The sequence below is a fragment of the Periplaneta americana genome, chromosome 2, assembly GCF_040183065.1.
Source record: "Periplaneta americana isolate PAMFEO1 chromosome 2, P.americana_PAMFEO1_priV1, whole genome shotgun sequence".
Taxonomy (NCBI): Eukaryota; Metazoa; Arthropoda; class Insecta; order Blattodea; family Blattidae; genus Periplaneta; species Periplaneta americana.
Window position 1 is genome coordinate 94,455,710 of NC_091118.1, and position 16,382 is coordinate 94,472,091.

General features: G+C 34.0%; 1 protein-coding gene across 1 annotated transcript in view; it reads right to left on the minus strand.

Annotated features, from left to right (window-relative positions):
• The window catches only part of LOC138694444 (vesicular glutamate transporter 2-like), a 93,831-nt gene that overhangs the window by 35,127 nt on the left and 42,322 nt on the right, over positions 1 to 16,382 (minus strand). The window contains exons 6-7 of the mRNA XM_069818153.1: positions 9,271 to 9,445; positions 8,346 to 8,479 (exon numbers count right to left, since the gene is read on the minus strand). Of these exons, the coding sequence (XP_069674254.1) occupies positions 8,346 to 8,479; positions 9,271 to 9,445 (309 nt within the window). The remainder of the gene's footprint in view (positions 1 to 8,345; positions 8,480 to 9,270; positions 9,446 to 16,382) is intronic.

Below are 16,382 nucleotides of genomic sequence, written 5' to 3' on the forward strand. Positions count from 1 at the left end.
ATATATTTGTATTCTTTTAAATAGTTTTTCTTGGAAAGGGGGACATTCAACAATCTATCAATTAAGAAAACGAAAGTACTATGCTTATGAGACTGGGGATGGCTGGATTGGCAGTGAATAGTATGGGTAGTGTTTGTAGGTTTTCTAAAGATATCGTAATCGAAACTTTTATGTTTTCTGATGACTTTTAAGTCTAAAAAATTTATAGATTTGTTACATTCAAGTTCTATGGTAAATTTTAAGTTAGGGTGTAAACTATTAAAAGAATATAAGATACCTTCATGGGTGTCAGCATGACTCTCAAAAACTAACAAGGTGTCGTCAACATATCTGTTGTAAGAAATGATGTTATGTTTAGCAGCAAGTTTTTCGATATGTTTGTCTTCCAAGCTCTGTAGAAATACGTCGGCTAAAAAACCGGAAAGAAAGTCACCCATTGCTACACCTCGAGTTTGTAAGAAATATTTATTGTCGAAACGGAAATAATTTTGTTTTGTGCAAACAGAAAGCAACTGCATTAATTTGATTGATGATTTTTTCATCGGTGTTAAGTTTGTGCAATTTCTCTGAAATTATCTTTAAAGTTTCATCAAGTGGAATGTTGGTATATAAATTTTCGATGTCCAAAGAGACAAATTTTGTGGATTTATTAATACTTAAGCGTTGTAATCTTTCAATAAGTTGTTGGGAATTGTTCAAAGAATATCTATTATCCATCTTAAGTATTTGTTTCAAATATTTCAACAAAAATTTATTAATTTTGTGGTTTGGTGAATTTACGCTTTTAACAACCGGACGCATAGATAAATCCTTTTTATGGGTTTTTGGTAAAACTTTAAGGGTTGGTAAACTTGGATTCTTAGCAATATATTTGTGTGCATCTTTCTCATTTATGATATCCGGAGCAGATTTTATGGCTGATTTTATGGATTTCTGAAGTTTATCAATGGGGTTAGAATTAATTTCTTCGATATTATTCTTAGCGATGAATTCATATGTTTTATTAACGTAATCAGGTTTTTCCATGATCACAACTGCATTGCCCTTGTCAGCTTTAGTGTGGATCATATTATTATGTTTGAGTTTTTTACCAAGTGCAGTAACTTTATGGTGGGTTAATTTGGCTTCTTTAAAGTGTCGTTTTGTGTTGGAATCATTTTGGTAATTCTGAATAATCTTAGAAGTATAGTATCTCAAATAATCTTTACAGTTGTGTTCGCAATTTTGAATAACATGTTCAGTCTCTATAACCAAATTATCAATAGTATTGTCCAAATTGTGTGGAGGGTAATTAAACTTGTAACCTTTGTTAAGAATGTCCAATTCATCTGTAGAGAAAGCTACGTTGGAAAGATTAATGGTTCTTTGTGCCGCATGGGTACTCACATTGTGAACAACTTCATTTTGTTTTAACAAAGAATCCAGCTTATTACGTAAAACGTCATGCTTTTTTGCCATAATGATCTCAAGTTTTTCAGAAAGGTGGTATTGAATAAGGTCCCATATGGGTCCAAAATATTGTGCAGCTGCAAGGTGTGTTTGATATAGCTTTCTATTCAAGTACTCTTTCTTACGATATAAGAATTTAATTTCATTATTAATACGTAATACTTGTGCTTGCTCTTTTGTTCTTTTAGAAGCAAAGTTGTTAGCTTTAATATGAATAGTAGCATATTTAGGAATCACCCTGTGAGCTAAACATTGTTTATTAAACTTAATATTTGCTATTGTATTGTATAATTTAGTCTTTATATTCAAGCAAGAGTGAAACATTTTTGCCTGAATAGCATTACAAAATTTGAAAGGCATGTTGGTCCGACAAGTTAACAAATTTAAAGAAATAAATATCAAAAGTCCTTCAATAACTGTCTATTCAAAATACAAAATATTACATAGGTTACATGAACGTATCTTTGACTAGCGCTTTCGCTATTATAATAGCATCTTCAGGTCAGACTTGCGTGATGTTAAGCTTTTCATATAAAGACGTAGATGGACAAGTAACATCGAAATGTGTCAAGGTACATGACGTAAGAATATAAAAGTACAATGATAAGAAAAACAAGTAAAATTTGACTTATGAACAGTCGAATATATATATGTATGACAGTTACACCTTCATGAGGTCTCAAAAATTAATACATAAAAGTATTTGGAGTTAAAGCCTGCAGAAACATGTATGCAGCTTATAGATCAAAATTTGTTTAAAAATTGAAGTCTGCAAAACATATATGCAGCTTAAAATTGAGACACAGACAGTTCAAAGAATAACAAATTAAAATATTGTTTTGCATCAGTCATCACGACGTGGCAGCACATTGTAAAATCTGCAAAAATCAATAATAAGTTTTAGTGAAGGGACCTGTATAGAAAAAAGAAAGAAAATTGAAGTGACGATAAACCACTTACGAGATCTTTGGTGTTGGCGTAGTAAAAGAAGTAATGTTGCCTGGTTGGTAGCCAATGGAAGCTCTTCTCACTGCGGCACGTACCCCCCTCCACTTACGTCATGACGTGTTTTCTCATACTGTGTTATTGCACCAGTCATTACCACGCTACCGACCAGGCAACATTACTTCTTTTACTACGCCAACACCAAAGATCTCGTAAGTGGTTTATCGTCACTTCATTTTTCTTTCTTTTTTCTATACAGGTCCCTTCACTAAAACTTATTATTGATTTTTGCAGATTTTACAATGTGCTGCCACGTCGTGATGACTGATGCAAAACAATATTTTAATTTGTTATTCTTTGAACTGTCTGTGTCTCAATTTTAAGCTGCATATATGTTTTGCAGACTTCAATTTTTAAACAAATTTTGATCTATAAGCTGCATACATGTTTCTGCAGGCTTTAACTCCAAATGCTTTTGTGTATTAATTTTTGAGACCTCATGAAGGTGTAACTATCATACATATATATATTCGACTGTTCATAAGTCAAATTTTACTTGTTTTTCTTATCATTGTACTTTTATATTCTTACGTCATGTACCTTGACACATTTCGATGTTACTTGTCCATCTACGTCTTTATATGAAAAGCTTAACATCACGCAAGTCTGACCTGAAGATGCTATTATAATAGCAAAAGCGCTAGTCAAAGATACGTTCATGTAACCTATGTAATATTTTGTATTTTGAATAGACAGTTATTGAAGGACTTTTGATATTTATTTCTTTAAATTTGTTAACTTGTCGGACCAACATGCCTTTCAAATCCCTTAAATAATTGTTCGTATTAGTTCTTTTTGGCATGGCAGAATTGCAGAATGTTTGAAGTGCTGTTTGCTGACTTAATAAACTAATTGTGAAATTAATGGTTTTCAAGTATTTTCAAGGATAATGGGAGGACTTATTTATTATTATGAAATTAATTTTATAGGAATTTTTCTCTTCATTCTTACTTTCTAAAGAATTCTGTTATTGGTACATACACCGGAAAAATACTCTTTTGTTCAACTGAGAAATATGAAAGAACACAATCACTATTCATACTTAGAGTCCTCATCTGCATAAAGTTCAGGTAAGTCATCACGAATGTTTCTGTTGTATTTCAATGAGTTGCAAGATCCATGGTACTCCCTCAGTATAGGTAAGATCATCACACATTATTTTGAGATCCTGGAATTTGGCTTCAGCAATGGACAAATCTGCACTGTAGACTTTTTGGGAGTGGACCATCACTTGGCCTGCCGCTTGATCTCTTCAGATTGACTTGATGGAAATCAGATCTGGATTTATCTTTAAAAATATTTGTCTTGGTTCCGTTCTTAGACACTGCAACCAACGAACATTTCTTCATGGAATGTTGTTTTAAAGTCTTTCTTACGAAAATGACTTTAAGCTATCAAAGTCTCATGAAGAAGAAGAAGAAGAAGAAGAAGAAGAAGAAGAAGAAACGGTGAAGGTTTTTTTGGATAATACAAATCAGTTTTGCCCATCCTTTAGGACTAAACTGGAAATTGTTTGATTTCTTATCTATCTTGGAATGTATATAATCACATTCAATTTCGATATATCTATCTGAAAAAATCTGTGATCTTTGGTTTGTAAAGGAAAAGAATGCACATACCAATGAAGATAGAATTATTTTGTTGTTTCCTATGACTGTCTGACATTATGATTACTGGGTGAGACATCACATAGTTATAAACACAGGGAGAAATTTCTACTGTCCCACTTTTACGTTGAGTCTTAACACAGATGTAACACTTTGTACCGTGATTTCCAAATTGTATATCCCCAGATTATAAACAGCCAATTTATGGAGGTAAAATATTGGATCTGCCTGTCCCTTTGGTGTATTTAAGACTGTTTGTAGTTCAAAATTGAAGAAGAGTATTTCTGATCTTGACAAGATAATGCTTTGTATTCATCCCTAGCCTCTCGTGTAGAGTTCCTTTTTCCATGTGAAGCTTATATTCGACATGCATGCATGTATTTTTAAAAAGATAGAGTAACATTGTAATCATTGATAACCTGTCTGAATTTCTTAATACCAACGAAGGTCTAAATCACACATTTTGCATCTCTCCTTAACTCCATTTTGAGCCTTATTAGTCAAACGAGTTGTACCGGTACTAAAATGTAAAAACTAATGGTATATTTGTTGGAAATACGTGCAACAATACTAATGACATAATTACGGAATCAACATAGCACCACACACATTGTTTCTGATAATAAAATGTAAAAATACATAAATGAATGAATGTGCTCCATTGTTACAAGTCCAATGCCAAAATCATGAATGTAGCACATTCGTTAATACTGTCTTATTAATTTGTTGTGTGCCTGGTGCCAAAATCACGAATGTGCCACATTCGCTGATTTGGCATTGTACATTTTCTTCTGGAAGTACATAAGTGTTTTAAGAAGTGCGAATAACTCGGAATTGAATGATCATACACTTAAGTGACTTTGGCATAAGAATCTACACACCATACAGACTCAGAAAGTGCACTTAGGTGAAAATGCGAAATTTTGCACAGTCGTGGTTATGGCACTGGACCGACGATTATATTATATTATATTATATTATATTATATTATATTATATTATATTATATTATATTATATTATGTAAAAAGTGTGTTGATAACGGATGTACTCGAATTAGAAAGTTTTTAATTTGTTGTGGGAGCTCTTGAATCTCAGGAGGAACAGCTTTTACAACAGCGCAACATAATCTGCTTGGCTCATTACCCAATTTTTTTGCATTGCATTTATTGGATATATATTTTATGTATTTTAACACGATTCAATTGAGCATAGTTAAAATTTGAATTATAAAATAATGGATTGCTAAGCTAACGTACTGTACTATTACTGCATACTAAATCAATACACTCTCGTTGTTTGTTAATTCTCTGAGATAAAAATGAATATGTTCATAAACATTATTTTAAGAAATACAGGAAATGAATATACACAATAACTATCAAGTTTTCTGTGCATAAGAAGCTATTTTAATCTTACCTGTCCTCAATTCACTCACAAGTTACTGTAATAACATTATAGCATTATGTCCATCCAGAGAAACTACACTTTCCAATGATGAATATAATAAGTAATTATACAAATTGGTTAATTTAGCTTCCTATATTACTTCATACAAACACAGAAACATTGTCTGTAGGCTATGTTTCATAGCTTTCGATTGTTGTGTCCAAGGCCCCTTATAGACGAAGTCATTTGTTTTTTATTTCAATACACCGCCTTAGATGGCAATTATTTTAATTTTAAAACTCATTTATCTCATTAAATATCAGTCCTATCAAACTTTTTCAAAGAATAATACTTATCAGAAATCAGTTTTAAAGAAACTTTTGTTATGTAACATTTTTCACAAAAATCAATAATAAGCGAGATATTTCGATTTATTTAATTCAGGCCCCCTTATAACCCCCCTTTTAAATAACGTATTTTGAATGCCATATAGCCTAAAATCTAAGTTACAACGAACTTAATTTATATTCCAATTTTCATCGAAATCCGTTCAGCCATTATCGCGTGAAAAGGTAACAAACATACAGACAGACAGACAGACAGATAGACAGACAGACAGACAGACAGACATACAAACAAAAATTTAAAAAAGGCGATTTTCGGTTTCAGGATGGTTAATTATACATGTTAACACCAATTATTTTTAGAAAATCGAAAATTACCAGAAAAATTTTGGCTACAGATTTATTATTAGTATAGATAAAAATAAAGGCGTTAATGCACTACACAGGCCAGGAAAAGACATCATCATCATCATCATCATCATCATCATCATTATCATCATCAACATCATCATCATCATCATCATCATCATCTTCATGTCATTTAGACTTTCAGCCAAGATCAAGGGATCTTCTTGTAATGTGGAATGTCTGTAACATACTGGTAGCTGTTTTATTATTCATTTCTGATAGAATGTTTCAGTAGCGGCCAGTGGCAGAAATCCTCGGTGAGGCCTGATGTAACTAGTTTAAGTAGGTCTGCCTTCTATACAGAATGTTTATTATTGATGGTATAATTATTATTATTATTATTATTATTATTATTATTATTACTATTATTATTATTATTATTATTATTAATATTAATGACAAATAATAAAATGTGACTCACCAAATAAGTTGCTATTTATACAACAGGTTGACTCTGTGCCCCTTCGCATACCACATAACCATTTGAAGGGTACACGGGAAAAACGATCAAGGTCCAACAAAAATCGAAATTGAGTTAATAATGCCATCTTATAGTGGAAAGGAAGTACTATCATGTGGTCTATCTAGTAATAAGAAATCATCGTTCTTGACATTCCACTACGTCAGTTTCTATTAAATACACACATAACAAAGCATTAAGTAATTAAACTTTAAAAGTCGTTTTTCTCGAAACTTTCTAAAATGGACCTTGATCGATATTCCCGTGTACCCTTAATTTATGTTAGTCGTATCAGGACACATTGAAAGTCAGCGTTTTAAAATTACCTTTCTGAAAAATTGCCAGTGATGTCTCTATTTAAAACTTCCCCTCATTAAATATTATTTTCTCTCGAAAAAGGATACTCTTAACAATGACTTAATTATATCATCACTATTGCTCGCATCTGTTTCAGTTTCCATTTTCCCAGAATACACAATAACACTGAACCGCACTCAGTACTGTACTGTACAAGTTGTGAAGTACTGACAATAGTACAACACCCTTCCACAAGTCATAAACTGAGACGCAAGAGAAAGTGTGGGCTCTCGCCTGGCAGACAGTGAGGATTTTTATTATATTTGCATCTTATTTAGGAAGACCAGCCATCACTGCTTCTGTAACTTCCTCCTCTGCAACCCTTCTCACTTTTCAGAAGACCATTGACAAGAGACTGGTCTATGGGACAGAGAGAATGGTGGGTGGGTGGGTGGGTGGGTGGGTGGGAGGGTGGGTGGGTGGACACTGGCCAGGCCAGAGGAATTGAGCCTCAGTTGCAGCATTTCAAGTGCAGTCTCAAAACCCGCGAAATGTAGAAGCCAGACCCGGCCAGAAGATTTCTGGCCTCAGGGACAAATTTTACTGCTAGACAGGTCTATATACATCACAAAGTTTTCAAATACTTCTACAATATTACATGCACCATTCAAATACATAGTAATATATATATTTTTTTATTTAAGTTGGTTATTTAACGACGCTGTATCAACTACGAGGTTATTTAGCGTCGATGAGATTCGTGATGGCGAGATGAGGCCGAGGATTCGCCATACATTACCTGGCATTCACCGTACGGTTGGGGAAAAGCTCGGAAAAAACCCAACCAGGTAATCAGCCCAGGCGGGAATCGAACCCACGCCCGATCGCAACTTCAGTCTGGCAGGCAAGCGCCTTAGCCGACTGAGCCACGCCGGTGGCTTACATAGTAATATGTTACGTATATAAAAACATAACATTTGAGTTTATTTAATTAAGACAGTGACCAAGGCCAATCAGCTGCCACTGGAACGTTTGTTGTAAAATGTATTTTTTTTTTTTACAATTGTGTTTTAAGTGACTTTTTACCATTCTTGTAGCAGACAAAATGAAACGAAAAGAGTAATTTTCTTCTACTTTCAAGTATTCTGAATTTAATTTTTCAGTGCTTGATATTACATTATTTTAAAACTTTATTAGCTTTGCTATTTTATTATAATACCCTCCTGTTCTTTCTTCATAGCTCTTCCTTGACACATTACACAAGGCAATCAAACAGTCATGAAGAAAATAATAATTATACTTTATCATTATGATTATCATTGTCGTCCTTATTGTTATTGTCATTACAGAAGATCTTTCCTGATTTGATCTTGCACCATGCACATTACCTTTTGTGATGAAGATGAAGTACCCAGTGATTCTTGAATATATTTCAGCTCTTGAGGCGATATTTTTGGATCTTCTTCCGGTCCACTTTTTACAATTATCCACCATATAATAAACCATATTATCCCGATCGTTCCTATAAGAAAAATGAATGAGAAAATTATAAAAATAAAATCATCATGTAATCTTACAAACGTACCTACCTCACAAATGGACTAGAAGCTGCCTTAAAAAATGTTAACAAAATTTGAGTTTATTCGTAGTACCTACTACAGAAGAAAATAAATACGAATTTTCGCATTTTCTTGAAGAATATACTAATTAAATAGGCATTCTACGTGAAGATCTGAAAATAATGTGAGAAATTTCCATCGTTTAATAGAAGAGAAGAAAAATGACAGGATGTTTTAAGTGCACAAAGTGTGTAAAAACTGCAGGTCAACATTTCCAGTATTTTTTCTACTATTTAGGGACCTACTCCGTACTTTACTTACCACAAAATTACTTTTTGGACGACATATCAGTGTTATTCCTGATTGTGAGATAGTTTATATCGGTTGACAAGAATGTGATTGTGAAAAACTGTATCCAATATACAGCAGATATCTACATAAATATTATATTATATTAGGCCTATTTACAATTGAAGAGTCCACTGCAAGAATGATGGATGTCATTTGGAATATATTTTTCAGGAGAAGCAATTGAAAGTTTGAAATGCTTAGTGCTCAAAGCTTAACTGTGATTTTCGGATCATTACTGGACAATGACTATCAATGTTAATGCCATATAACTCTCTATGTACATTCTATATGTCTTAAGCTATGCATTGACAGTCTTGGTTCATTTTCGACAAGAAAGTGACATCCATTATTCTTGCAGTGGACTCTTCAATTGCTAATTCACTATGACTAAACTGAAATCTACCGAAAACGTAGAAGACAGAAGGCCAGCCAATCTCCTCAGCCAGAATTCCTGAAACTGGGAGTGACACTACGGTGCCCACATAACTTCCAGAAAATGCCAATGTGGCCAATTTACTTCGTTCCAGTGGTGGTGCCCATCTTGCCCATACTCCATGGATACAAGGATATGTAACGCCCTAAAAGAGAAAATATAATTAGCCTATATAGTCAACAATAATAATAATAATAATAATAATAATAATAATAATAATAATAATAATAATAATAATAATAATAATAATAATAATAATAATAATAATAGATTATCTAAAAGAAGAAAGATGTTACATTAAATCTGATATCTATATCTCCTTCAGAGTTGTCCCAAATTTCTTCTATCTGTAGCATTAGAGATGTAAGAAAGTTGTTTTATTCTATGATATTCCAACTTGTTAATTTACTGAAGCCAGTTCTTTAGCCTGTCTGATAATTATAATCTCCAGTAAACTTGACATTATTAATTGACTTTCAAACATTATCCCGTTATTATCACTCTCCTTCTTCGATTTCCTTTTCTGCTATGGGTAACCAATTACTTTTCTTAAATCCACAATCCTTGAAATGCTTTAGCAAAGAAGGGCAGCACTGCTATTTACAGACTTGTTACTAAATCTACGTATTACTCTGTGAAAAGATTTATTAAATCTACATACTTAGACTTCAACAAACAAAATTTGATAACACAATCTCAAGGGAAAAAATGGAACTCTCTGCATCAAAATCCACAGTTAATTCCCGATTTACCACGAAAATCGTCTGTAGCTGCATTTAGATTGGCAACAGGCCATGATTGTTTGGCCAAACACCTACATAGAATTGGAATATATCAGTCCTCTAACTGCCCATTGTGCAACTCAAACCAAGAAATGGATTCGGAACACCTCAAAATCTGTGCTTCAGTGGCTGGTCATGATAACATCTTCGAAAAATATTGGAGTGCAAGAGGTCAAATGACTTTATTGTCAAACGCCTGGCATTAGAAAACAACAACTTTTCTTAAATAATAAAGTTCATTATAGTGATGTATCTAGGTTTTATTGCAATGGGGGCCATGACGAATTAATTTTTCAGATAGGCCTAGAAAGTAATGCCTTGAGAGGTTTATTTGAATACTGGGAAAGCTTTTAAATAAGAATAATAATACCGGTACGCATTAATTATAAAAAATAACAATAGGCCTACAATACACAATATGCATGGATAACTGTGAAATAGGCTTAATAGGCCTAGTCAAAGTTACAAGGGATTCACAGGATCCCTGTAATTGCCTGAAACGTTTATGATCTCGGTTGGGTGTTATTGTGATACCGGTATAAGATTTTTAAGAAATTGCTTCTTATTGGTAAGGATTGTGAATAAGTCGAAAGTGAAATAAATTTAATTTAATTTGTGTATTGTATTATTAACGATTTTTTTTTTCATTTCTTTATTAAATAATTTATACATATATCTCATATCTGTACAAATATTACAATGAAATTACTATGAGAAAATCAAAACTCGAATTACAAGATTAAAAGAAAGTACATAAAGATTAGAAGAAATAAAGTAGGATCTACTCTAATACAATAAAGTATTAACTGACTTACTAAAATTATATTTCACTAATGTTAGCTTCACCAAAACATTTGAACAGAGCCGCCATTTTCAGTTGACTGCCTATGCAGGAAACATATGACGATCGCAAAGTTTCTTTTATAGTACAGGTACCATAAAGAATTTGCAGTTTTTAATGTTGGCAAATAAAGAAACAAATGCTAGGGAAGTGATAAAAATAAACACATACTTAGGATTACCATCCGTCCGGCAAAAAGAGGACATGTCCTCTTTCTTAATCATTTTATCCTGTCCACCAGGCATTTTAAAAAAATTTGAAATGTCCAGCATTTCGCATTTCAACTATAATTAATACGAATGCAGTATTGAATAACGTACGATATTATGCATAGAATATCTAAACAAATGGTGAAAACCTATGAAAGAATTTAACTGTTTTCAATGGTTGAAGCTGGAGCACATAAAAAAAAACATAAAATATGATGAGCTATTAACATGCATTGAATTCTTACACTTTAAAAATATCACTATTCATGATTCTGAGCTATTTTATCAATTTTATTCTGCAATGTACAAAGATGTACCCAGAAGAGATAATTTCATTATACACTAATGGCCAACGCTTCAGTTTTTTTTTTTCTTGCTCCGTAATTTTTAATGTTTATTTTAAGAGTTGAGTGTTGATGAATAGAGTTGTGTTGAAAATATGTTATGAGTTGGTTAAAATGTATGGAGAAATTCGGGTTTTACTTTTTTTTTCCATTGTATATAATCTTTAGTTTTTTATTTCAATCAAGTTAATTTTGACAAAGATTTAACTTTAGATAAACAATAGTGTAAATTCTTCAATTCCAATACTTCTGCGAGCACTGAAACTTTCTCAGAACTCTTAAAAATATGTCAATTCTATTTATTTATCCCAAGTCACAATGGAAGTGTTGAGACAGTATTATTTTTCCCTAATATCTGCTCAATGGACAAACGAACGAAATCGAATGCTAACGGAGACAGTTAAAGGTATCATCATGGTGAAATATAATTTCAAGGACATGTCCTGTGAACAGTTCCATTATTACTTGTTACAAGATATAAGTTTGTCTCTTCAGACTCTTGTGCACAAAGTGGGCTCCATCGATAAGTAGGGTACAGATGTAATACTGATCCAGCAAGTAAGGCTGGCTGTCCACTGGAACCGAATTCGGCCGAATAACAACTAGGCCGTTTACAGTCGTACACGGCCGAATGATCCCACAACAAGAGAATGCATTGGCGCGCGTCCATTACGCACGCCCTTTTCGGCCGTTTGCGGCCGAAGACGGTCGAATGACGATTGGATCCAATTCAGATGGAATTTTCCGATCTCATTCGGCCGAACAGAGCAACACGTGGTCACTGTTTCCATAAATTTCGCCATGAACGCCGAAAAATTAATTAGATCTTGTATTTTTTTTTTTTTCATTAAACAAGTGAAATAAAATTTTTAAGGCTTAATCAATTATTATTCATGTACTACTTACTTTAATATCACTGACAAACGTTTCTCAGGTGGTACAACTTCTCTGAAATTTGACCATTTTGAGATTGATGGACGAATTACATTTAAAATATATTGAAATGTATCAACATTCATCCGATAGTCATCGGAAAACTTCGCACTATCTTCTAGAAGTTTATTGTGTAGGTGTAGATGAAGAAACTTACCCAGGCGACACCTTTCTCTGAGTATCAGATATACCCTATATTTTCGTTGTTTCGTCCTCCGTCTCCTCATAAGGTAGGGATTGTCCAATAATAGTAACATGTCCTCCACATTCATTCTAATAATAATAATAATAATAATAATAATAATAATAATAATAATAATAATAATAAGCAGAAGGAAATTGTACCAGAACAATGGAAAGAGTCCATAATTTGACCTATTTTTAAAAAGGGGACGAGACTAACTGTAGTAACTTTCGAGGAATACCACCTTTGTTAACGTCGTACAAAATTTTGTCCAATATTCTTTTGAGAAAGTTAACTCCATATGTAGATGAAATTATTGGGGATCAACATTGCGGTTTTAGACTAATAGATCGACTATTGATTAGATTCTTTGTATTCGACAGATAGTGGAGAAAAAATGGGAGTATAAGGGTACAGTGCATCAGTTATTCGTAGATTTAAAAAAGGCATATAACTCGGTTAAGGGAGAAGTTTTATATAATATTCTTATCGAATTTGGTATTCCCAAGAAACTAGTTCGATTAATTAAAATGTGTCTCAGTGAAACTTACAGTAGAGTCCATATACGCCGTTAGGAAAGTTCTGATAACAGAGAGGGTTTGGAATTGAAAGGGTTACATCAGCTTCTTGTCTAAGCGGATGACTTGAATATGTTAAGAGAAAATCCTCTAACGATTAGGGACAACACGGAAATTTTACTTGAAGCAAGTAAAGTGATAGATTTGAAAGTAAATCCCGAAAATACAAAGTATATATGTATCGTGACCAGAATTTTGTACGAAATGGATTAATATAAAAATTGGAGATTTATCCTTCGAAGAAGTGGAAAAATTCAAATATCTTGGATCAACAGTAAAAAATATAAATGACACTCCGGAGGTAATTAAACGTAGAATAAATATGGGAAATGCCTGTTATTATTCGGTTGAGAAGCTTTTGTCATCCATTCTACTCTCAAAAAATCTGAAACTTAGAATATATATATCAGGTAGTTATATTACCGGTTGTTCTGTATGGTTGTGAAACTTGAACTCTCACTTTGAAAAAGGAACAGAGGTTAAGGGTGTTTGAGAATAATGTTCTTAGGAAAATATTTGGGACTAAGAGGGATGAAGTTACAGGAAAATGGAGATAGTTACACAACGCAGAACTGCACGCTGTAGTCCTTACCTGACATAATTAGGAACATTAAATCCAGACGTTTGAGATGGGCAGGGCATGTAGCACGTATGGGCGAATCCAGAAATGCATACAGAGTGCTAGTTGGGAGGCCGGAGGGAAAAAGACCTTTGGGGAGGCCGAGACGTAGATGGGAAGATAATATTAAAGGATTTGAGGGACGTGGGATTTGATGATAAAGACTGGATTAATCTTGCACAGGATAGGGACCGACGGCGGGCTTATGTGATAGCGATAATGAACCTGTGGGTTCCTTAAAAGTCATTTGTATATATGTATGTACTTTTTAGTTGGTTATTTAACGACGCTATATCAACTACGAGGTTATTAGCGTCGATGACATTGGTGATAGCGAGATGATATTTGGCGAGATAAGCCGAGGATTCGCCATAGATTACCTGGCATTCAACTTACGGTTGGGGAAAACCTCGGAAAAAGCCCAACCAGGTAACCAGCCCAAGCGAGGATCGAACCCGCGCTCGAGTGCAACTTCAGACCGGCAGGCAAGCGCCTTAACCGACTGAGCCTCGCCGGTGGCTGTATATGTAGCCTCTGTATGTATGTATGTATGTATGTATGTATGTATGTATGTATGTATGTATGTATGTATGTATGTAGTATAAGCATATAGCACGAGGACATACAACTGTTAATTGACGGCCGAAGTGTCGGCTCCAGTGGACGATCGATCGGCTCTTCTGCCGGTTGTCCGGCATTCGGCCGTATACGGCCTAACAAATATTCGGCCGTTCACGGTGCCAGTGGACGGCTAGGCTAATGAGAGAACTAACTAAGATGAGCCATTGTTTTTATCTTTAATTTTGTTCATATCAATTTTTTAAAAGTCCTCCTTTTTTTCAGCAATGTCCTCTCATTTTAGATTCAATGTCCTCCTATAGAATTTCTTCTCATGGTAACCTTACACATACTAGGGAAGTGATAAAATTGTAGGATAAACTGCCGTGATTGGTTGAAACATGCCCTTTCGCATTTATTGGTCAAAAGTAATATGACGTAATAAAAGTATAATAGTCACAGTAATCATATTTTCAGCGATAAACACACTGGTTTCTTTCTGTTCATCGGGACCTATGGTTTTTAAAAATACTGGTTCTGGTGTTGTTACAATAAAGTTCATAACTTTGCGTCTTGTTGCATCACTCAAACCATCCATATTAAAGCGAAGGAATGGGTTTCTTGTATCTTTCTTTAGAGTAACTCCTTTCAAACTATTGTATTAAGCTTCTCGCCAATAACTTGACGACTAAGAGGTTCATATCCGGATCGAAGTTGATGGAAAACGTTTTTCCATTATTGAGACTTCATCATACATAAAGGCATTGTTAAGGCATACATCGCTCTAGCAATGAGTTCGTCTAATTCATTGTTACTTATTAGGTGTTGTTGCGATGATGTCTGTAGAATTTGTGACGACAGAATATGTGAAGATATAGTCACAGATGTAGATGAAACAGGCACCGGTAATGCTGAGAATGAAGTAGAAAGCATTAGAATAGCGGAGTTGTAGAAGTTGATAATGAGTCTGACGGTATTGGATCTGAAGGAAGAAGATTTCATGAAAAGAGTTCATACATTTACTTGGTTGCTGTTTTACTCACATTTTCAGCTTCCCTTTTCACGGACCGAGGACATGCTATCGTAAACGAGATGCCATTATGGATTGGTATTCTTTACTGTAATATTTACATATGGCTTTTACCTTTGTATTTCTTTCACAGACTGCTGTTTCAAAATGACTCTAAGCCTAGCCGTCCACTGGCACCGTGAACGGCCGAATATTTGTTAGGCCGTATACGGCCGAATACCGGACGACCGGCAGAAGAGCCGATCGATCGTCCACTGGAGCCGACGCTTCGGCCGTCAATTACCAGTTATATGTCCTCGTGCTACATGCTTATACTTAATACATACATACATACATACATACATACATACATACATACATACATACATTCCCTTCTTAAAAATAGGTCAAATTATGGACTCCTTCCATTGTTCTATTAATTTCCTTATGCTTATTATTATTATTATTATTATTATTATTATTATTATTATTATTATTATTATTAGAATGAATGAATGTGGAGGACATGTTACTATTATTGGACAATCCCTACCTTATGAGGAGACGGAGGGCGAAACGACGAAAATATGGGGTATATCCGATGCTTAGAGAAAGGTGTCGCCTGGGTAAGTTTCATCATCTACACCTACACAATAAACTTCTAGAAGATAGTGCTAAGTTTTTCGATTACTATCGGATGAATGTTGATACATTTCAATATATTCTAAATGTAATTCGTCCATCAATCGCAAAATGGTCAAATTTCAGAGAAGTTGTACCACCTAAGAAACGTTTGCCAGTGATCTTAAGGTAAATAGTACATGAATAATAATTGATTAAGCCTTAAAAATTTTATTTCACTTGTTGAATGAACAAAAAAAAAAAATACAAGAACTAATTAATTTTTCGGAAACAGCCACCACGTGTCGCTCTGTTCGGCCGAATGAGACCGGAAAATCCCATCTGAATTGGATCGAACCGTCATTCGGTCGTCTTCGGCCGCAAACGGCCGAATAGGGCGAGTG